The sequence below is a fragment of the Podarcis cretensis genome, assembly GCF_951804945.1.
Source record: "Podarcis cretensis genome assembly, chromosome: 10".
Classification (NCBI taxonomy): domain Eukaryota; kingdom Metazoa; phylum Chordata; class Lepidosauria; order Squamata; family Lacertidae; genus Podarcis; species Podarcis cretensis.
In genome coordinates, this window is record NC_137179.1 from 22174972 (window position 1) to 22197458 (window position 22487).

The window sequence follows — 22487 nt, forward strand, 5'->3', positions numbered from 1 at the left end:
CTGCAGTTACCCCTGTCAAAACTCTTCAATGTGTGTGTCCAAGTAGATTCCTCAGACCGTGTATACACAATACCAGTAAAGCACATTCATTCCCTTAAAGAATTCTGGGCACTGTAGTTTGTTAATGCTTGCTGGAAATTGTAAGTCTGTGAGGGGTAAACTACAGTGTCCAGATTTCTTTTGAGAGAAAGAATGTGTTCGGAATGTGCTTTAAAGGTTTAGTGTATAAACGGCCTACATCCTCTTTGTTTCAAGGATGAATGAAACCATCTTCTGCACTTACCATCTAGGAAGCACCATCTAGGAGAAAGCCTCTGAACCGACAATGCTCTTGGGAAAGAGGTTTCCTGGTCCTGGGTAGAACAAGAGGAGGAGGGAGGAAAAAATTAAGAAATAAGAAGGAGGAGTAGTTGTTCTTCATATTTGGCCATCACTGCAAAGGACAACTTATAGGCAAAACAGAAAGGCCCAAGAAGCTCAGAGACAAAGACAGACATTGTGGGGGCAATGGTGATAGGAGAAAAAGAGTTTGGATTTGATATCCTGCTTTATCACTACCCGAAGGAGTCTCAAAGCGGCTAACAATCTCCTTTCCCTTCCTCCCCCCCCCCCAACAAACACTCTGTGAGGTGAGTGGGGCTGAGAGACTTCAGAGAAGTGTGACTAGCCCAAGGTCACCCAGCAGCTGCATGTGGAGGAGCAGGGAAGCGAACCTGGTTCACCAGATTACGAGTCTACCGCTCTTAACCACTACACCGCACTGGCTCCCAGTGTGGAGGGGATTGAGGGTTGTGGACAAATGCCAGTATGTGTGCTTTAAGGATTCAGAAGATAATTCACAGGCCACACAGAAGGAGGGACTCAAAGCAAGGGAGAGAGATGGCACCACAAACATGTTCAGGCAATTAGTTAATTAAATACAGTACTAGATCTGAAGGCAATTTGCTCCCTCCCACCACCAACACTCCATGCTTGTTACAGTCAAATCCCCAGGATTAGCTACCTTGTCAACTCCCCTCCCACTTATTTATTTGATGCAGAGAAGTGTGTCCCCTTGGGCAAAGAACAGTTTTTCCGAGTCTTAATATATTTCCGTAACACTGCACCATTCGCATAGTTGCAAATAATATGAAATATATCAACATCGGGCAATAGGAATTTCTTCCTCCTTCTGAGTTGAGAAGGTTAATGGGAGCGAGTCTTGACTCACAGGATAGATTGGACTGAGTTTGCTAGACCTGGTGAAAAGGTGAGGAAAACACACTTAAGACACTTATCCATCACACTTAACACTGAGTAATAAAGTGTATCACAGATATCAGTTATCTCTTGGGGATGCTGCAGTAGCAGTTTTATTTTATCATAAATCCTGCCACTGAAATGTTGGTGCAGATATGGTTATTAACTGCATTTAACCTAAAAGTTATTTTCAAGGTGATAGCTGGAGGGATTGCTTTGTCAAACAACATGTTTCCTACAAAGTCCTGTTGATATTGCAGAGTTAGCTTTCAAATAAACATGCTTAGGATTGCATGTGAAAAATGGCTTTACTTCAAGTAAACACAGGGTTCTGGTGATGAGGAAGTGGTGGGCGGGGTCAGCAAACTTTTTCAGCAGGGGGCTGTCCCTCAGACCTTGTGGGGGCCTGGATTATATATATATATATATATTGTTTGGGGGGGGGGGGGAATGAACAAATTCCTATGCTCCACAAATAACCCAGAGATGCATTTTAAACAAAAGGACACATTCTACTCATGTAAAAACACACTGATTCCCGGACCGTCTGTGGGCCAGATTTAGAAGGCAATTGGGCTGGATCCGGCCCCTGGGCCTTAGTTTGCCTACCCATGCTCTGGGTGCTGCCTAAGGTATGGTTCAGCAACAGCTACAATACAGTGGTACCTCGGGTTACATACGCTTCAGATTACATACGCTTCAGGTACAGACTCCACTAACCCAGAAATAGTACCTTGGGTTAAGAACTTAGCTTCAGGATGAGAACAGAAATCCTGCTCTGGTGGCATGGCATCAGTGGGAGGCCCCATTAGCTAAAGTGGTGCTTCAGGTTAAGAACAGTTTCAGGTTAAGAACTGATGTCAGGAATGAATTAAGTACTTAACCCGAGGTACCGCTGTATTAAACTTTTGCAAATATTGCTTTATTGTGGATGTAAATGCTTAATCAGGATCGTATATGGAAAGTGAGCTCCCACATGCCTATCCACCAGGTGATAATGGCAACAACCACTAGGGACACTTGCATGTGGGAAACAGTACAGAAAGGGAAAGGCTCATGGGAAAAGCACATACTTTGCTTGCAAAATGTGCCAGGTTAAACCCCTCGCATTTCCAGGTAGGAAATGATGGGCTCCTGTCTGAAACTCTGGAGAGCTGCTGCCAATCTGTGTAGCTAATACTGAACCAGTCTCAGCACCAGTCAGTTTTCCAGAGGAAGAGCTTCCATGGAATCTCCTAAGCAACACTTTCCAAAGGAATCACCTCACACATTCAGGTGTGAGCCACTGACTGACATGCATGCATGAATGAACTCTTCGGGGTAGATTCACATGACTGAAAAATTGCCCCCGGCTGGACAATAAAATCAATGAGTGAGCCAAACAGCCATGCATTTGTCAGATTATTATTTTCCCCAACTGGTTTTTAGGCTGCAATGACGATTACACCCACACACTTTCATTGCAGATTGAAAATCTATCTGGACATGTCATGCCGTGATGGATGGTTGCTCAGCCAATTGTACGATACCTGGAGCTTGCCACACAGCCAGGCCAATTTTCAGTACCTATGGGTATTTTTGAACTTTGTGATGGATTATACTGGGCTATTGTGAATCTATATGAGAATAATTGCATATAAACTGAGCAGTCAGTAACCGGGTCAATAATGTCTTGCCAGTGTCATAAGAACATACTTAGAGGAGCAGACCAAAGGCTCATCCAGCCCTGTGTCCTCCTCTCACTGTGGTCAACTAGATCCCTGTGGGAAGCTTGGTAGCCAGATACAAGCACAACAGCACTCTCCCGCATTTGTGCTCCACGGAAACTGATGTTAAGAGGCATACAGCCTTCAGCAGTGGAGCAATTATACAGCATCATGGCCAGCCACTGACGTCATTGGTCAAATCTTCTGAGTTATGTTAAATGAGTGTTTAGTTTTAAAATACAGCCTCTAAAATGTGCCCCGAGAAAAGTAAACAAATGTGGAGCACTAGCCTGTCCCATGTTGTTGTTGTTTAAACATTGCAGCCTGCTAGAGGCTCTTAGCTAGTAAACGAAGCCAGCTTTGAAGAAAGATATAGCACCATGGCCAAAAATATGGAACCGAACTGTAAATACCATCTGGATTGTGGTCGACTCCAAAAAAACAACTGTTCTTGGCTCATGCATTCTTGGTGTGCAAGAAGGCAGCCCTCTCTGCCTGGGCAATTTCTAAAACCATACTGTTACAACAATTAGGGCTTAATTCACTGAAAGACTCCATCTCTAATTTCTCACGACCAGGCTGATGCTCATTAGCTTGGCATGAGATTTCTGCCGGTGGTTAATGGCCTTTACGTCGGTCCCATGAGAAGCCGCAAGATTCGTCTTATTAGCTGCTGCCTCCGGGCTTGTTTTAAGTCGTCTATCTATCATCCACTTCCCTCCTTCGTTATGCAGGATGGGGAAGTAAATGATGCTCCCAACACCCTTCTCATGCAAGCTCCCAAGAGATTCAAAGATATGGCAAACCCAGAAGCAAAGCCTGACTTGTGCTGCTTTTGCAAGAACTATTTCTATCACATAAATCCTCCATCCACTTCACACACCAGAATCCACCAAAGGATGGCTTCTCCTTCCTACGTTTAGGCATGAACCCTGCTCTGAGTGCGAGTTTCAGAGAGTTTACTTTCTCTGGAAAACAGCAAGCCCTGGAGAATTATGGTGAATTTGTAATACCTTGATTGATTGATTGATTGATTGATTGATTGATTCTTATCACCACCATCACCACCACCAACCTCACTTGGTGAGTGTCAACAGGATTATAGCTAAATCATGTCCAATGTAAAAGAGGAGGATGATAGCAGCATGCACATCTATGCAGTTTGCAGAAGTACCAAGTTTGGGGGGGGTATTAAGGGGGCAACCCCTGCCATCCTCAAAAATAAAATGGTCCAATAAGGACTGAGCATGCTCAGCTGCCTCAGCACACTGAAAGTCTGGAGGGGAGCCAGGAAGAAAACTGCAGGTGGCTGGGGCACTGAACAGCAAACCTCCATCCAACAGCATTTTGCTGTAGACCCCAGCAGTAATTGTTCTTGCAGCACAGGAATTCTCAGTTAACCCTAAAAATTGTGATGTGATGGGCACCAAAGGACAGAAAGGAGGAAGCTCCAGGTTACATTGTACAACTGAAAGTGGTGGAAATAAACCACAGGATAGACCCTGAAATATTTGATGCATCCCACATTGCAGACAGAAAGGTTCAGCTATGGCTGCACTTTAATCTGAGAGGCATCCTTTGGAATCTCTTGCAGGATTCTGGGACGCAGCACCTCTCCATCCCTAGCCACATTTTTTGGACACCCCAAAAAACTGCATTGATTGCTTGGGCAGCGGTGCTAGCCTTGCACATAGACCTGCTTGCTCTGCTGCAGAGAATAGTGCAGTTCTTGCTCAGCTGATCTACTAATTAACTTGAGTGCAGACACTGCTTTAGGTAAAAGATGCAGAGAATGAGGAATTTATGAGAAACACTGACTTTGATAACTCAGATGAAGATAGTTTGACAAGAAGAGAGGAGGGGAGATTCCTGGGCGCAGCTGCACAGCCAATGCAGCCTTTGCTTTTGGCAGTCATCCACTCGGAGAAGGAATCTATTGACTCTCTCCCTGTAACTTTGTAGAAGGCAACCCAAACACAGCAGCTGAACCAGAGGGAGGTGGAGCTCTCACTTACATGAGGGTGGGTGTCTATGTATTAAACATACTGCAGCAAGCAACACACAGAAAAAGGAAGGGAACACAAATCAGCATCTGGAGGCAAGTTTCTCATTTGCAGCTGAGTTCATGGTGATGCTATCTGCTGACTCTCCCCATTCCAAACTCCAGGGAGCCCCAAGAATGAAATGTACTTTGTTTATGAGATCTAAAAGTGCCCCAGACATCTTATTAGTGAGACAGGAAGATAGTTCTATTAACTAAAAGGCTCTAGCGCAGGTACCGTCTGCCTTTCTCTCTATAATTCATACCAGGTTGATAACAAGACAATGCTGCTTTGGGGTGAGAGCTCAAAGAGATGCTCAGAGAATATATAAATAACTCCCTGGGAAATTGAAGAGAATCTAGGAGTCCATTCAAAATGAGTAATAATCAAGTGCTGATGATGCACAAGAGGATTCGAAGAGGCTTACTTGAGGAACTGGGTGGGTGATTCATTGATATACATCAGGGGTGGGGAAATGGATCTGTCTGGGAGGCCAAATCATGATTTTCTCAACCCTTTGTGGGCCAAATTTACAGGTGGGGAGAGCCACTTACTTATCACCTGACATTGCAATGATGTCAGATGACTTTCTTTGCTCCCAGGGGTCTTCAGAAACCCTTTTCAATGTGCTTTTCACATTGAGAAGCACTTTGCAGGTGGTGGGGGGGAAGCCTGACTTCTGTCCAAGCCAATCTGATTGGTACAGGTGGAGACATCCCTCACCAGAGGAAAGGCAATATGACAGTTCATATTTTACCAACCACAAAACTTGGAAAGCACCACAATCAGGGAAGAGGAGAGGAAGCAACTCCATATGCTTGAAACAAGATTTCTTCCAAAGCCGACACATTTCAGAACAGGGCCTTTCCTCTGTAGCACTTTTAAACAGCAGTCCTCATCAAAAGCAAAGAACTCTGCAGTGACTCCAACAATAATTCCCTTGCTGTTGATGAGAATTGCTGTTCAAAGGCGCCCCAAGGAAGGATTTGTTCCGAAATGTGCAGGTCCTGGAAGAAATCTCATTTCAAGCATCTGCAACGACTTCATTGTCCTGTCCCCCTCCAGTTCATATTTTACATTATCCCTCTCCACAATGTGGATTAAAAAGAGACTGGAACCATTTCAGTGGCAAACCATCAAAGACGATGACCCTCACCTATGAAATGCTAGCTGCAAGGAAGAGTGTCAAGGCTCCAGGTTCATTGCAACAGAAGTAAAGTCCTCACAGATAAGAGATGAGATTATAAACCCATTTCTGGAATGTAGAATTCCAGGTTGCTGGTGGAGGATCATATTGTTAAATGTTCCCACATTAAAAACTTTTATGCACCATGAAAATCTATAATCTTAGGGAAAACACAAATCTGGAACCTTTGTCCTGATATTCACTTCTCACTGCAGATGGGGGTCATATAAGTACTACAATTGTTATTGTGATTATATGTATGTTTTAAACAGATGTTATCTATGTATATAGTTTTAATTTTATTAATGTTTAATTTTTTAATGGTTCTTTCCCCCCCAAAAAAAAAAGTTTTTAGTGATTCTTGTTTCTTTCTTCAAGTTTCCTTGAATCCCATAAGGGAAAAGAGGGGAGGGGTATAAACAAATACATAATAATAATTAAATACTACAGTATATATTATATACTACAGTAACAGTCGGTGACAGCAGCCACGAAATTAAAAGACGCCTGCTTCTTGGGAGAAGGGCAATGACAGGCCTAGACAGCATCTTGAGAAGTAGAGACATCACCTTGCCAACAAAGGTCCGTATAGTTAAAGCTATGGTTTTCCCAGTAGTGATGTATGGAAGTGAGAGCTGGACCATAAAGAAGGCTGATCGCCGAAGAATTGATGCTTTTGAATTATGGTGCTGGAGGAGACTCTTGAGAGTCCCATGGACTGCAAGAAGATCAAACCTCTCCATTCTGAAGGAAATCAGCCCTGAGTGCTCACTGGAAGGACAGATTGTGAAGCTGAGGCTCCAGTACTTTGGCCACCTCATGAGAAGAGAAGACTCCCTGGAGAAGACCCTGATGCTGGGAAAGATGGAGGGCACAAGGAGAAGGGGACGACAGAGGACGAGATGGTTGGACAGTGTTTTCGAGGTTACCAGCATGAGTCTGACCAAGCTGCGGGGGGCAGTGGAGGACAGGAGTGCCTGGCGTTCTCTGGTCCATGGGGTCACGAAGAGTCGGACACGACTAAACGACTAAACAACAACAACACAGTAACAGTCCATCTCGTGGGACTTGGTATAACTCAAGATTTACTATTTATGTAATAATAATAAAAATGTCAGTTGTGTTCATGCATTTAATGTCATGTCTACTTCGGTCTGGAGTCACAACTTTAGTTGGATCAGGTTTGAAATGTTACTTTTTTATGAAGGGACACTCAGTAAAAAAAAAAAGCAGTTTCCTTGTGCTACTGAGGGTCTTGGAAGAACAGTTTTCACTGTTTTGTTCTTAAACTGTAATAATTCACACTGGGGCTTGCTGGTGAACGGCAGGTAATATATTAAATGGTGTGGTGGTAACGATAATACCTATTCCATGCAAATGTTTGATGTACATTTTTTTTTGGAAGCGAAACACTCTGAAAGAAATGATCCATTACTAACTTCACCTTTTATTGATTTTTCACGCTTTGGAAAGAGCAGCAAAGACTGGCCTGAGACCATCCCGACTGATCTTAATGGCACAAGCCCTTATTCTACATCAGAAAATTCAAAAATGTAGAACACCTCTCTCTCTTTTTATAAGGTAGGTCCCCTTGCTGGTGCTATACTTTATTAAACTCTTCATTTTAGCGTGTGCGCAAGCATGCTGGGGGAAATGATGTGGAAAGTGCATGAAGGTAGAATATTCCTTAAGGCGAAACAAGATTAAAAATGCAACTCCGTGAATCAGACGAGATTATATTTAAAATGCACGCTGGAGGATGAACCTTCAAAAACAGATTGTAAATGCAAACAGAAACTGCTGCAGGTGATCTTTGCATGAACTGAAAATATTATATAAAAAGGAAGTGAATGTGGCTTTGCCCTCTCTCAAGAGTCACGTCCTGTTTTGCTAGGAATTATAGGTCAAGACTTGCCAGGAAAATATAGAGGACTATTCATGTATGCCACAACAGCAGCTAAGATATTACTAGCCCCAAAATGGAAAGAAGACAAGATACCAAAAGAAGAATGGCAAGAAAAACTGATGGACTACGCTGAAATGGCGAAGCTAGCTGGAAAACTTAGAGACAAGGACAATAGAGACTTTTAAAAAGACTGGAACCATTTATGTTGTACCTGGTAGTGGACTCTCTGTGTTGTTGAACTTACGGATTGTAAATCCTAGAGGGAGAAAGATCAAAACAATGAATGGTTAGTCCCAAACCAGCCTCAGCCTCCATCGTTTTCCAAACATCCTTGCTAACTTGTTGCCATATACAAACGTCTTCATTTATTATTGTTCAGACATGTCACAAAATGTTGTGTAGGCTCCTATGAAGTAAGTAATGGGCCCCTATATAAGGTGCCTACATTCTGCTATTTATAATTATTAGTAGTTTGCATCATATATTTACACCTATTATTATTTCATGTTATAGCAAGTTTCTAGAGACTAGATTATGAGTCTTTGTAAATTGTGTTTCTAAAGGAACTTTTGTTATTGCCAAATGCCAATGTGTTTGCATTATTAAGTTTGTTATGAATAAAAAAGCTTGATAATTATTTCACTATTAATATACTTCTTCTTAATTGTATTTCACTATAAATATACTTCTGCTTAATTGTATTTCAGTTCAGCAATTACTTTAATAAAATGCGGTACATATTTTGTTATGTGCAAATGGCTTTAGATACCTATTAGGTCCATAAATTACCATATAGCATATATTCAACACAAGAAACAGCAACAATTTGTTGTTGACAAAGGACAGCTGGACATTACCTTCAGTAGCCTAGGGACTCATCAAACCTAAATCCGGCCCTGAATACCTGTGTACATGTGTGTAATTTGCGGCAACTCACCTCCTCTAGGCGATCCACATACATGCGACAGGTCTCCAAATCACAGTCTCCTCTGACAACTATCATTCCCAGAGGAATAGCTACAGGAATAATAATAATAATAATAATAATAATAATAATAACAACAACAACAACAACAACAACAACAACAACAATAGTAGTAATAATAATAATAACTACAGCACATTGCAAAACAGAAAGAAATCACAGTACTGTGCAATCTTTTTAGCAGCACAATCCTATACAACAAGGCTCGTTTGACCTGTGGTCCTCCAGATATTGGCGGACTACAACTCCCATCATCCCTGAAAATTGATCATGCTTACTGAGTTGGAGTCCAACAACACCTGGAGGGTTATAGGTTTGCCGCCTATGGTGTGCCTGGTGCACACCAACCTAGAAAGCCAATGGGTTTTACTCCAAGGAAACATGTACTGGATTGCAGTCATACTTTAAAATAGAGGTATCTCAACTGTGGTCACCTCAGCATAGTTAATAATAAAAAAATCAGGATTCATTCAGAAAATCCAGTCAAGGCTGTTCACGACAACATAAAGTGACATTACTACATTTCACATTATTCCCACAGAGAGAGAGAGTAGAAATTTTCATGCTATGTAAAGAGCATGGGGAATCAAAGTAAAGCAATTTATTTATTCTTTTTTAAAAAAATATTTTTTATTTTGACAAAGTAATAATAATAAATAAATAAATAAATAAGAATAAAATGTGCACCCCACCCCTGAGACCATTCCATTTTAACTACCCAGGCTCCCAAAATTTCAACACTTCTTGCAATGTTTTGACCCCTTTCCGTTTTAACAGTACAAATTCTACAAACACTCTCCATATTCTCCTGCATATTCCCCATCTTACCCTAATAGCGTGTGTTAATTTATCATTAATAGCTAATATCCCGCACCTCTTTATACCAGTCTTCCATTTTATATTCACTTTGCCCCTTCCACTTCCTAGCTATAATAACTTGTGCAGCTGTCAATAAATTTGTGAGCAAGTCCAGTAAAGCCATTCAAAACACCATGGAAACACTGGGTTTCATTAACATCTGGTCATTTATCCCCATTTGTAAAAAAACAAAAATCACAGAAAAGAAATTGCAAGTGTCCTAGTCTCCTAGGAGCTTTGGACACAATCTGCCAGGAGGTTCTCCTGTTCAATCCCCACTGAAGTGAATCAGAGCTGTGTAGGAGCAGGGAACCTGTGACCCTGCAGATGTTGCTGGACTACAAGTCCCATCACCCCTCACTATTGGTCATGCAGGCTGGGGCTGATGGGAGCTGGAGTTCAATAATATCTGGAGGGCTGCAGTTGTCCATCCCTAGTGTAGAACCACAGTACTTCTTGCATAGCTCCCATTCAGTGTGCAGTAGAATTTCTTAGTGAATTATGCTCTTTGCCCTAATACTGCTAATCCTTCCACCTTTGCAAGAGTGTGTATGAGCATGGACCTCTCTACCCAGCAGCATTGACAACAGTGCTGAAACAGTTTAAGAATAAACTAACCCAGGCATCATTGGCACTGTATTTTTGTAGTGCACAGAAACTGAATAACAACAACTCTATTTCAAAAATACATACTCAGTGCATTTCAAATACATGGGAGAGCTTTAAATTCAAATGAAAAACCTTCAAGATTACATATTGATGCATCATTAAACAATTTAGTTTTCTTCTATCAAACTCATCACAAACTGCTTATGGTTGATCATATTATGAGCTCTAAGCTGGCTGTAATGGCTTAAGAATTAAAGGACTGTTTCTGACATTCATTTCTGTCATGCTGGAAATTAATGAATAGTCTGCAGTTGGCACTTTGTTTAATGCAGAGCTTTTAAAAGCATAAGAAGCAACAGCAGGCTAATATTTTTCCCCATGTATTTTCACTCTGTTTACCTTTCCATAAAAAGGTAAAGGTACCCCTGCCCGTACGGGCCAGTCTTGACAGACTCTAGGGTTGTGCGCTCATCTCACTCTAGAGGCCGGGAGCCAGCGCTGTCCGCAGACACTTCCGGGTCACGTGGCCAGCATGACAAAGCTGCTCTGGCGAGCCAGCGCAGCACACGGAAACGCCGTTTACCTTCCCGCTTGTAAGCGGTCCCTATTTATCTACTTGCACCCGGGGGTGCTTTCAAACTGCTAGGTTGGCAGGCGCTGGGACTGAGCGATCGGAGCGCACCCCACCGCGGGGATTCGAACCACCGACCATGCGATTGACAAGTCCTAGGCGCTGAGGTTTTACCCACAGCGTCACCCGCGTCCCTACCTTTCCATACATCTCTTTAATTTAGCTCCTGTGCCAGGGCTCAGCATACAAGGCAGGTGGGACCTGGCCCCCTTCTCTTGTAACCCATAGCTATAATATTTGGAAGGCAGTTGAAGGGGACAAGGAGTGATTTGATGAAAATGAGAAAGAAACAGGGTGTGAAGCTTCTGTATTTCATTAAAAGCCCCCTACCTTTCCCCCAATAAATCAAGTGTTGCACAATGCTACTTTAAGCAACAAGGATACTGTTCTCAACATTAATCAGTGCAGCCCTCCTAATGTGGAAGTACTTTGTCCTATTCATGTGAAAGGGGGGAAGTACCCTAGTAATAGACCACTGGCATCAAGACATGTTGAATGCAGTCCATGGGTGAGATGCTCCAGAGAGACTTTTCAGAAGATGCCTATCAAGTTAGATCTGCAGACACTAGCCATTACTGACACTATCAGATTAAGTGACCAAGCCCTCCTTGTGCCTCTCACGTCTCTTTCATTAACTGGGCAGGAACTCAACTGCAGATACATAAATATTGAGAAGGATCTTTTTAAAGAAAAATTAACAAACAACTGCAGTGGCATAAGATTTCATGGACTACAGCCCACTTCATCAGAAGCATTAAGGAAAATTCTCATTTGCCAAGTATCTATACACACATTTACAGAAGAAAATATTAAAATATAAGCAAAATATAAGAAAATATTAAAATATATAACTCATTTCATGCATTATCCTCCAGCTGATCATTATCATCCAGCTCTTTTGCCTGGCTAGAACATCCACTTGAACTATAACAATGCTTCTTGCATGTCTGAATGAAGAGATGCTAACTGTAGAAGCCACTTACTTTTGCATGGCTGGACTGTACAAAGGTGAGCATCAGTATCACATCCATTGCCCTGCCCACCAATGGCATAAGAACCTTGAAATTAGGGAATACAGACCCCAGTTTGAAAAAGGTTCTCTTCATCCCTGTTCTTAGTGCAAATGTCAGAGGTTTTCAAAAGTGACATCAAGGCACTGATAAGATGTGAAATGGACATGGCTGTCAAACTTTGGTTCTTTGACAGAGTAAAGTCTGCTTGCATACTATTATTGGTTAGCTTATCATGCCATAAAAAAGAAGTATTTGAAGAGCTATGATATAAGGGCTTGCTGGGATCTCATTTTGATGCTTCCTCATTAGCTGCTGGTTTCTATCTTTTTACAACAATAACCAGTACATCACTGCTGTTCCTGTAAGTGGGCTAAGAGAGAGCTGGTTCATAAATTCTTGTGCTATTTTCTTCTATTAAACTTTTCAGCACGGGGGAAATGAGTGTGTTTTTATCAGAAGCAAGAGCTCCATTTCGCCTGCTGAAATATTACACCGAAACAAAGCAGTGATTCCATTTTTGGCCGAGTGCTGCTGACAGGGGCTACTTAATTCTGAGCACGGTGACATCACATCGCCCGTGCCTTCGGTAATCTGGACAAACTCCAGGTTCAAATCAGCCCTTGGCAAAGTGCTCACAGGTAGAAAACACACACACACACACACACACACACACACACACACAGCCGCAGCCGCTAGTAGGCTTATGTGGTGGTGGGATGAAGTGCTCTGTCAGTTCTAGGAACTGCCAATTTAATTTCCCATAATGCTCCTGGTGCATCATCATCCTGGGTCCTTGTGGGGAACTTAAATCACAGCTCCCAACTGACTGGTACTTCTACAAAATACTTTTAAAGAGGGGAGGGGACACTGTGGCCCCAATAGCTGCCGGAGAATGCCACATACTGATTTTGTGCCATCCTGGAACTGCGTCACTGGGGAGAATGAGGAAATAACACAGGTCAGCAGTTGGCAATGCATTCGTCATGGCATATGGTTAGACCTAAGCACAGAAACACTCCTTTGGGTCGACCAGACTGGCATTGACACTAGGAGGTTTGTCTTCTTCTGCCTTCTGGAAAATCCAGAGCAGTAGCTTTTCTTTGCTGAACATCAGGCTCCAGCTTCTAGCTTTGGTGCACTGGCTTTACAGACTCTGAACTAGAGGTCAGAGTCAGACGCTCCAGATCTATATTTGGGCATAGCTGCTTGACTCAGCCTGGCCTTGCCAGTAGCATACAACTGGCAGTTACTATGTGATGCCAGGATGGGGAACCTGTGGCCCTCCAGATGTTGTCAGTCTACAGGTCCCATCATCCCTGTTCATTGGCCATACCTGTGGAGAGCCACAGGTTCCCATTCCTGATGAAAATGTTACAATTAAAATAAATTATGCAAATTGAGCCTATTTGTATAGATCAGATTATTTCATGTAACTGCCTCCAGAATTCAAGTCACCCAGGACTTCTGAGGAGGAAAGGATTTGACACTTGGAAGATACAACAGCAAAGTCTTCTATGGATAAGTAGCCAAAGGGATGAATGAAGCCCCTTCTATCTGGTGAATTAAACTCATTCTCAAGTGCTTTTTCAGTTTCTGATGTTTCACCAAGTACTACCCACACATTTTTGAGCACCTTTCAGCTATTAAGACAATAAGCCTAATTTAAAAATTAGAAATTTAAGATTTTTGTTGCTTTCTCCACTAATTCATTTTGCTTCCCTTTGATGTGACATTCACCTATACTGAGATTTTGGAAGTCATTCCAAAATTACTCACTGGGTGGGAACTGTTGTATCAGAAGAACGCTTACCATTAAAGAACAAATGAACTATGCAATTTGGTTGGACAAATTCATCTTTGGGGAATGATTTGGTTAAAGTGAAGGAACTTGAATTGGATTACCTCTCAAGCATACACACACACACACACACACTTACTGTCCTAAGTGAATACCTGTACCTCTTATAAGAATATTGTTCCATTCTATCACCAAAGTGCTCTGATGGGAGACAGAAAGAACTAAAATAAAATAGTGGAGTGAGTAACAAAAATGGGGTAAAATAAGGTTTAAAAAAATGGTTGTTTCAATATTACAAAGGAAAGTATGGAATCATTTAATTTCTTGGAAGGATTTCAAAAATGAGTTGTCTACCTCCAGTGGAGCCCAGATTAATCTTCTCTGAACAGCATGTATGACGAGTTGGATGCAGGAGTAAAAAAATTCAATTTCAGATGAGGCCACTGATAGAATCAAATTGGTATTTCAAGCAAACAAGAAGAGCAAAATTTATTTACTCTGAGTTTGGATGATCCAGGTTATTACGCTGGTGTCGAAGTATTTGATGCTCCATCATGAAGACATGTCTCAGGCAAAAATCTTAATAGCTTTCCTGCAGGGCTCCCAAAGGGATAATAAAATGGCTCATTCTTAAACGGGTTTCTGTGTTATGATTTTCATCATTTACTGCCTATTTAGGTGGGCAAGACTGAAAGGGGAACATTGGGAAAGAGTCATGACCCACGCATTTGGAGACTGATCTACCGCTTTTTCCGCAAAAGAGAGACATCCACAATAAACTGGACTGGACATCCTAGTAAACCATGACTTAATGTAGGGGAAGCCAAAGTGATGCCCTCCAGGTGTTGCTGAACTACAACTCCAATTATCCCACCAGCACTGGTCATGATGGCTTACTGATGGCAACTGAAGTGCAACAACATCTAGAGGGCCCCACATTGATTATTCCTGTTTTAACGTGATGGAAGATTCATTTTCTCCTCGCCCTTCTCATTCCTCCTGTGGCACATCCACAAGGAAATGAAGCTTTTTTTCACTTCCATTTTTGATTAACCACGGTTTAGCATTACACATGAACCCAAAACTGTGATTAACCTTAACTGTGGTTTGTTAAGCTAAGCTGTCTTCATAACTCTTGGTTTGAAGTGAGCTGGTTTAAAACAAACTACAGATAAGGTGAATCATAGTTTGCCAGGTTCAAATGAAACAAGCTGTTTTCTTCAAAAACTGAAGAAAAGGCTTCCAATACCTTCACCACTGGAGAGGGGAGCATGAGTGGGTAAGTCAAAGGCTATTTATTGTTAGATTTATATCCTGCCTTTCCTCCAAGGAGCTCAAAGTGACATGAATGGTTCTCCTGCTCTCTGTTTTTCTCCTACCCTCACAACAGCCTTGTGAGGTAGGCTAGACTGAGAGACTGTTGCTGGGCCAAAGGCACCCAGTGAGTTTCATGACCAAGTGGGGATTTGAAGCCTAGTCTCCCATGTCTTAGTCCATTGCTCCCACTGGCCATTTTCCTTATCTTCTCCACAGAGATGATGCTCACAGCTGGGAGCAGAAAGCAAGTCTACAGTCCCCAAATGTCTTATTCCATGTCCCTCCAATAAACAAAGGTTTATCATGATGTCCAAACTGCCCCATTGTGTTGGAGGTACTGTTGTGCACCATGCCACAATGTTACAAGGGTGAATCACCTCTGCTGTTGCAATATGGCAAATTTTTCCCTCAGGCAAATGATTTTCCTCAATGAAGAGTTCTGCTCAGCACCATCCAAGACAGCTCTCCCACCACAAACCAGGCAGTCGACATTAGCTAGCATAATTTCAATAATTAATATGCTTTCTCCCCACAAACCCTAACAATTATCTTCATGAAGAATGTTTGGCAAACCCATGACGAAGGCTTTAATTTTCTGGGTGGAAATATGTAGCAAGAGATGGCACTAGTCTTGTTAGAAGAACCTGTGCTCCCATTATTGAGACCATCAGCTTTCAACTCTGGGGAAAAGTACCAGTGAACAGCGAAAAGTGTGTGTGTGTGTGTGTGTGTGTGTGTGTGTGTTGGGTGTGTGTGGGAGCATAAAACTGTCTAAACAGAATAACCATATTTCTACAAGAAGATAAGCAAACCAATTAGAAGATTTGCCATCCAGTAATTACCAGGGAATCCCATATTGTAAAAAAAGGAAGCTGCAGCTTTGTTACATAACAAACAGCCGTCCTTGTAATTGAATATGAATAATGAGCCAGATGCATGAACAAGACTCTATTAAACTGTTATCGCAAGCAGCCACATCCTGCACTGATTAATGACTCTGTGCATGTCACCAAGGAAAAGGACTTCATTTTAAGGTGTTGCCGTCAACAGCATCGCCAGATTGGCTGACCTCTCCCTTGGACTTCTGCATCATTGATTGAACGTGACCATTAATTGCTATACTTTCTCCCAGAAATTGTGTATTGTTTTTCTCAGCGGAGCTGTGAAGTTCAAGGTTGATAAGGTCTTAACTGAGAATCAGGAAAAATAATGGGAATCTTCTCCATGACTACAAGGGTATTTGCATGAGGCCCTTATGGTATAAGACATTTGTATCATTCATATGCCAAAATGGAGCAGAACAGAATGAAGTGTTTCAGCCTTTCGCCATTCCGTGCAGACTTGCCAGATGTCTCAAGAAAGTGCACCAGCAGGTCATGATGGCATTATCCATATGGTATGGGTTTCTTCCAAACAAGTGGCCTGCCTGCTCTGAAAAGAGGGGTTGCTACTTTTGCCTTATCCACCACAGCTGTCCATTGTCACACCAGATCTCTATCTTCAGGGCTTCTCTTGATTCCCTGTTTGCTCAAGCATTACAGTCATACCTCATGTTATGTTTGCTTCATGTTACTTTTTTTCAGGTTGTATCCCACGGCGACCCAGAAGTACCGAAAAGGGTTACTTCTGGGTTTCGCTGCTTGCGCATGCGCAGAAGCGCTAAACTGCGCTTTGCACATGCACACAAGCACCAAATTGCACCACGCACCTGCGCAGATACAGCACTTCAGGTTGCAGGCTTTTCACGTTGTGAACGGGCCTCTGGAACGGATCCCATTTGCAACCAGAGGTACTACAGTATAGCTATAATGATCGTGTCTGCTTTGGAGATTGTTTCTTGCAACAAAGGACTAAACGTCATAGAGGGATCAGCTGGTTTCTGTTTTCAGGAAGCGTCCAATACAGGAGCAGCATTTTAAAAGAAAACGTGCTGGTAAACACAGGGGATGTCCCAACTGCCTCTTTCAAAATGGCGCCAAGCTATAAGTTTGGAGGGCAGGAGATGCTATAAAGGTAAAGGTAAAGGTACCCCTGCCCGTACGGGCCAGTCTTGCCAGACTCTGGGGTTGTGCGCCCATCTCACTCAAGAGGCCAGGGGCCAGCGCTGTCCGGAGACACTTCCGGGTCACGTGGCCAGCATGACATCGCTGCTCTGGCGAGCCAGAGCTGCACACGGAAACGCCGTTTACCTTCCCACTAGAAAGCGGTCCCTATTTATCTACTTGCACCCAAGGGTGCTTTTGAACTGCTAGGTTGGCAGGCGCTGGGACCGAGCAGCGGGAGCGCACCCCGCCGCGGGGATTCGAACCGCCGACCTTTCAATCGGCAAGCCCTAGGCGCTGAGGCTTTTACCCACAGCGCCACTAATGCACACAAATCTTCTTGCCCAATGTTTTCCCTCATAAAAGCCACCTTGCCAGGCATCAGGAATGCACTCGGGTTCTGTGGAGCACAAAGCAAAGAAGGCAGGACCTGACAGCAAATGGCTGTTGACTAAGCCCAACCAAAACATGTCAGCCTAATATCAAAAGGCTACCTATATACATACCTATATACATAGGAGAACACATGAATGCAGTTATACTAATCAGCCATATGTTTATATATATACTTACAAGCTTCCCGAAGCTTTTCCTTGTCATAATGCAGTCCCTCATAATCCTGTAAACTAATTCTGTTCACTCTGATCCTCAGGCGCTCTAAGACGGCATGGGGACTGCAAGGAAAGGTGAGAGAAATGTTAGGCAGGGTCACAGCTAACATCGGTTTTCAGAAGAGAGAATCTGATTTTCCTAGAATGAGCTGCAATGAGAGACGAAGAACAGAAGCAAAAAGCAAAAACTAAAAATAAAAATCGAATCCCCACGAGCACTGAGCTGCCAATCTCAAAACACGAGATTTCTGCAAATAAAACAGTTCAGCCTTTGATTCAATGGAACAGCATTCCTTGAAGGTCACAGGGGTCAACAAGTCCTTTTGAGAAAGTCAGAAAAGTTTCTGTTTCAAATCTGGCGTACACCTGCTGGGTTTTTTTCCATTAAAAATTTGAAATCTGCCCCGCTGTAGATTAGGACTTCCTACAGAGGACCTTATGTGGGAGACCCAGCTGTCTAAGATGAGGAGGAAGGCTACCTGAGAGGCCCTTCTCTAAAGTAGTTCTCAAGCTGGGAAAAGCTTTTCCCCAGAGAGGTTTGTCTGATTATTAAATAAATAAATAAATAAATAAATTTATTAGACACCTTCCCTCACCACAGGCAGCTCAAGGCATCTTTACAAAAATAAAACCAACCAATCAACAAATAAAAAAACCCCTATACATTCATTAAAACTAAGGATGGAAATAAATAAGTAAATAACCCCCCCTTGTTGTTGTTGTCTTTTCTGAACCAGGATTTTGCTGCCTGTTCTCAACTTGATTTTATATTTTAATGGATTTATTTATTATCTATCTATCTATCTATCTACCTATCATCTATCTATCTATCTATCTATCTATCTATCATCTATCTATCTATCTATCTATCATCTATCTATCATCTATCATCTATCTATCATCTATCTATCATCTATCTATCTATCTATCTATCTATCTATGAACGGCCCTAAGAATATAATTTAACAATGGCATAACAGTACCTATAAATGAATGAATGAACAAATGAATGCAATTGCTGTGCTTTTAGTAGTCCTCAATATGATGAACCCAGCACAAATGAGCTTCACTTGAACTTTTTGAAGATGCTAGCTCACACCTGCAAGCAGCTCCTCTTAGCAGCTTAGCACAACACACCTGACCCAATTTCTCTAGACAAAGTGACAGGCATATCCTGAACTCCAGATACTTTAGGAAACATTCTAGATTTGCTATTGAATAAAAAGGCAATCAAACTTCACCCCTGCCAATAACTGTTTGAAGCGAACAGCACATAATTCCAATGAATGATTAGCAAACAGTTTAATAAGGAATTTATTATAAGCAGAAGTCTCATCAATGCTGACTCCAGGTTTTGGAGGTACCTTAGACAAGACACCCTCCCTGATTGAGTCTACCTTCTCACTGCAACAGATCCAAGTGGCTTTAGAGCAATCAAGCAGTGTATAATTTTTATATAATAATATCTGACCATGCCAACCCTCAGTAACGTAAATCCATTCATATCAATGGGTCTGATTCAATTAGCTATCACTCTGTAATGCAATAGCTACATTTATACTCTGGGCAATGGTTTTATCACAGGAGGAGGGCTGTCTTTAGATGGTAATGTACATTGCTTTGCTCACTTCAATATGTGCTACATTTTGGGGGTGGGGTCTGTTCATTCTGCCCTCATGGCACCACTGCATATAAGCTAGAGGAATGTTTCTCAAAAGAACCAGTTGGATGCAAAGCAGAGAGCCAGTGTGGTGTAGTGGTTAAGAGTGGTAGTCTCGTAATCTGGAGAACCGGGTTCGCTTCCCCGCTCCTCCACATGCAGCTGTTGGGTGACCTTGGGCTAGTCACATTTCTCTGAAGTCTCTCAGCCCCACTCACCTCACAGAGTGTTTGTTGTGGGGGAGGAAGGGAAAGGAGATTGTTAGCCACTTTGAGACTCCTTCGGGTAGTGATAAAGCAGGATATCAAATCCAAACTCTTCTTCTCTTCTTCTTCAAACAAAGAATGGTATATAACCATGTTTATTTATTAGTTAGTTGGTTAATTTCTTCGTTACATTAATACACTGCCTTACTCCAAGGGAATCAAGGTTACATGGTGTTCCCTTCCACATTTTACCCTCACAACAACCCTGTGAGGTAGGTTAGATTGAGAGGCAGTGACTTGCTCAAGGTCACCCAGTGAGCTTCTTTTCTGAGTGGAGATTTGAACTCTGGTCTCCCACGTCACAGTCCAACACTCTAATCACTGCTCCAAACTGGCCTTCTCCACAGAAGTGATGTCAGCGGTTGGGAACAGAAAGCATGCCTATAGTCCTCAAATGTCTTCTTCCATGGGATTTTTTTAAAAAAACGGGCTTAACATTTATTAATATTGGTCCCAGGGCAGGTTGTGACATGTGGCTCTTTGTTATTTTATGCATCCAGCTTCAACAACAACAAAACAGCACTTTCCTTTCAAAAAGTAAACTTACACTGTATGAATTATTGCATCATTATTCCTTAGCTTAAAATCTACCAGACCTTTTGGACCTAAGGCGATATATTTTCACTGACCTCTGGAGTCTATGGAGAAGGCAATTAGCAAATATCTCTGAGGAAGCTGAATTTGTTCCTTGGTTGATTGCTATAAACAGGTCTGTCACCTCTGGACAAATTTTAAAAACCTAGAAACAACCTGAGCGCAAACTCCCTATTAAAGCAGCACCTAAAGGCAGAGACTGTCTGGTCTTGGAAGTGACAGGAAGTAACAGTCAGTAACTACGGGTTAAGACCATGAACTGAAAATACATATATAATATATAATTTTCTCGTTGTTGTTCATTGCAGCAAGCAACGAGGAATACAACACATTTCTGAGCTTCAGAGGTTATGCTGGAATTTTAAAGGATTCTAAGAACAGCGAACCAAACCAGCTGAAATAATTATGGTTTTCACATTGCTCTGGACAGACAATAAGTCCCCAGTGCTAAATAGCAGCTGCCATGCTGCCCAGGTGCCCTCAGATGTCAAAAAAAACCCTCTCTCTATGCAAGGCAAGCTGTCATGATTCGTCTGAGACAGAAAGCTGCACCCATAACTTCCTGAGCAGCTTCAGGCGACAGCTGTCTGCTTTAGCTGGCATTTGGACATCTCATCTAACAGGGTAGGATCTACCTGCTGCTTCTTTTGTTTTTGTAGGTAGATCTGGAGATTCAGAACTCTGGGGATAGAGGAGAAAGCAGCAGGCAAATAACAGCAGGCTGCAAGCCAGGTGATTCAGCCCCTTTCTTGACTCGGGCATTTATTTAACATTCAAAAAGAAGTTGACTGAGAAATGAAGATCAATATGATGGATGGTGCCAGTGCCCTCTAAAGTCACAGGAGGTGGGAAAATCAGGGAGGGGGCGTAAATTAAATATTGACAAGACTTTTAAAGAATTATATGGGCTACATTTTTTTATTTTACTTGTGTTGACCTGTGGTTGTTTCTTTGGGTGGTGACTGCGTGGTTTTGTGTGGTTTCTCACCAGATGGTACAATATGAGATAATGTATAAAAACACATTTTTATATGGAAAGGTGATTTTAAAAATGCCAGAGAGCAGATAATGAAATGAACCAAGTCCTCAGACTTCAATCAACACAAGTATTTAATTGAATAGTCCATGTCTGAGGAAAGGGAATGTATTCCAGCAATGTTGCAGTGAAAAACTGAAAGACTAATAGACACAGAACAAAATAAGGAATGGCAGCTTCCTCAGTGCTCTAGAAATTGTGTCTCTCTCCCCCTTCAGACAAACACCTTGTCACCACTATCTGGATATGTTGGCATAAGAACAAGATATAGAGATGAGTACCCTATTCTTTTAAGTTTTGAATGCTGCCTAGGCCATTTGGATAACTAGTTGTTGTTGTTCCTCAGAAGACCTGAGGAAACTCATATATAATATCAAATATAAAGCTTACATTTAATTTTGCAACTGTATCTTTAGGGAAAGGATGTCCACAATAATACTGAAGAATCCATTTTTTTACCACTTCCAGCATTTTTAAGACAGGGATTATATTGGCTGATCTAATTCTGACATCATTGTTTTGAAATTATTGGCCACTTCTTGCAGAGCTGCCATTTATTTCGTACAGTGCTCAAGCTGAGTGAAGATTTTCTGTGATCTCTTTCAGCCTTATCCACATCCTTTAGAAAGTTGCTGGGAATCAAACTGAGTGGGGAAGAGTGTTGTTACACTGAGGTCCTGCTTGTGGGCTTCTCATGGGCATCTAGTTGACCCCTGTGGGAGCAGGATACTGGATGATGATGGGTCTTTGGCCTCAACCAGTTCTTCTCATGTCTTTTTATGTGTCCACCAGTAATGGACAAACAAATCCAGAAACTAGGTTTACGAGATGTTGCAGGTATGCAGTTCACTGTAGACTTTGCAGCGATTTCTCAGTCATAAATTACAAATCAACATGGGCATTTCTGAGACCAGAAAGCCTCTGGGAAATGCAATAGCTATGTATTCATATAAGAGGTTCTGTTTCATTGTCTCCTAAGGAACATGTT

General features: G+C 42.1%; 2 protein-coding genes across 9 annotated transcripts in view; both read right to left on the reverse strand.

The window, feature by feature from the left end:
* Positions 1-22487, reverse strand: part of DGKI (diacylglycerol kinase iota) — a 251072-nt gene that overhangs the window by 48414 nt on the left and 180171 nt on the right. For all 8 annotated transcript variants that reach the window (XM_079992291.1, XM_079992288.1, XM_079992294.1 and 5 more), the window contains 4 exons: positions 17906-18006; positions 9017-9096; positions 8291-8335; positions 284-353 (listed from right to left, as the gene is read on the reverse strand). In XM_079992291.1, the coding sequence (XP_079848417.1) occupies positions 284-353; positions 8291-8335; positions 9017-9096; positions 17906-18006 (296 nt within the window). The remainder of the gene's footprint in view (positions 1-283; positions 354-8290; positions 8336-9016; positions 9097-17905; positions 18007-22487) is intronic.
* CREB3L2 (cAMP responsive element binding protein 3 like 2) overlaps positions 618-22487 on the reverse strand; it is a 298302-nt gene continuing 276432 nt past the window's right edge. Inside the window, exon 13 of the transcript XR_013842796.1 lies at positions 618-750. The gene's annotated coding sequence lies outside the window, so the exon portion shown is untranslated. The remainder of the gene's footprint in view (positions 751-22487) is intronic.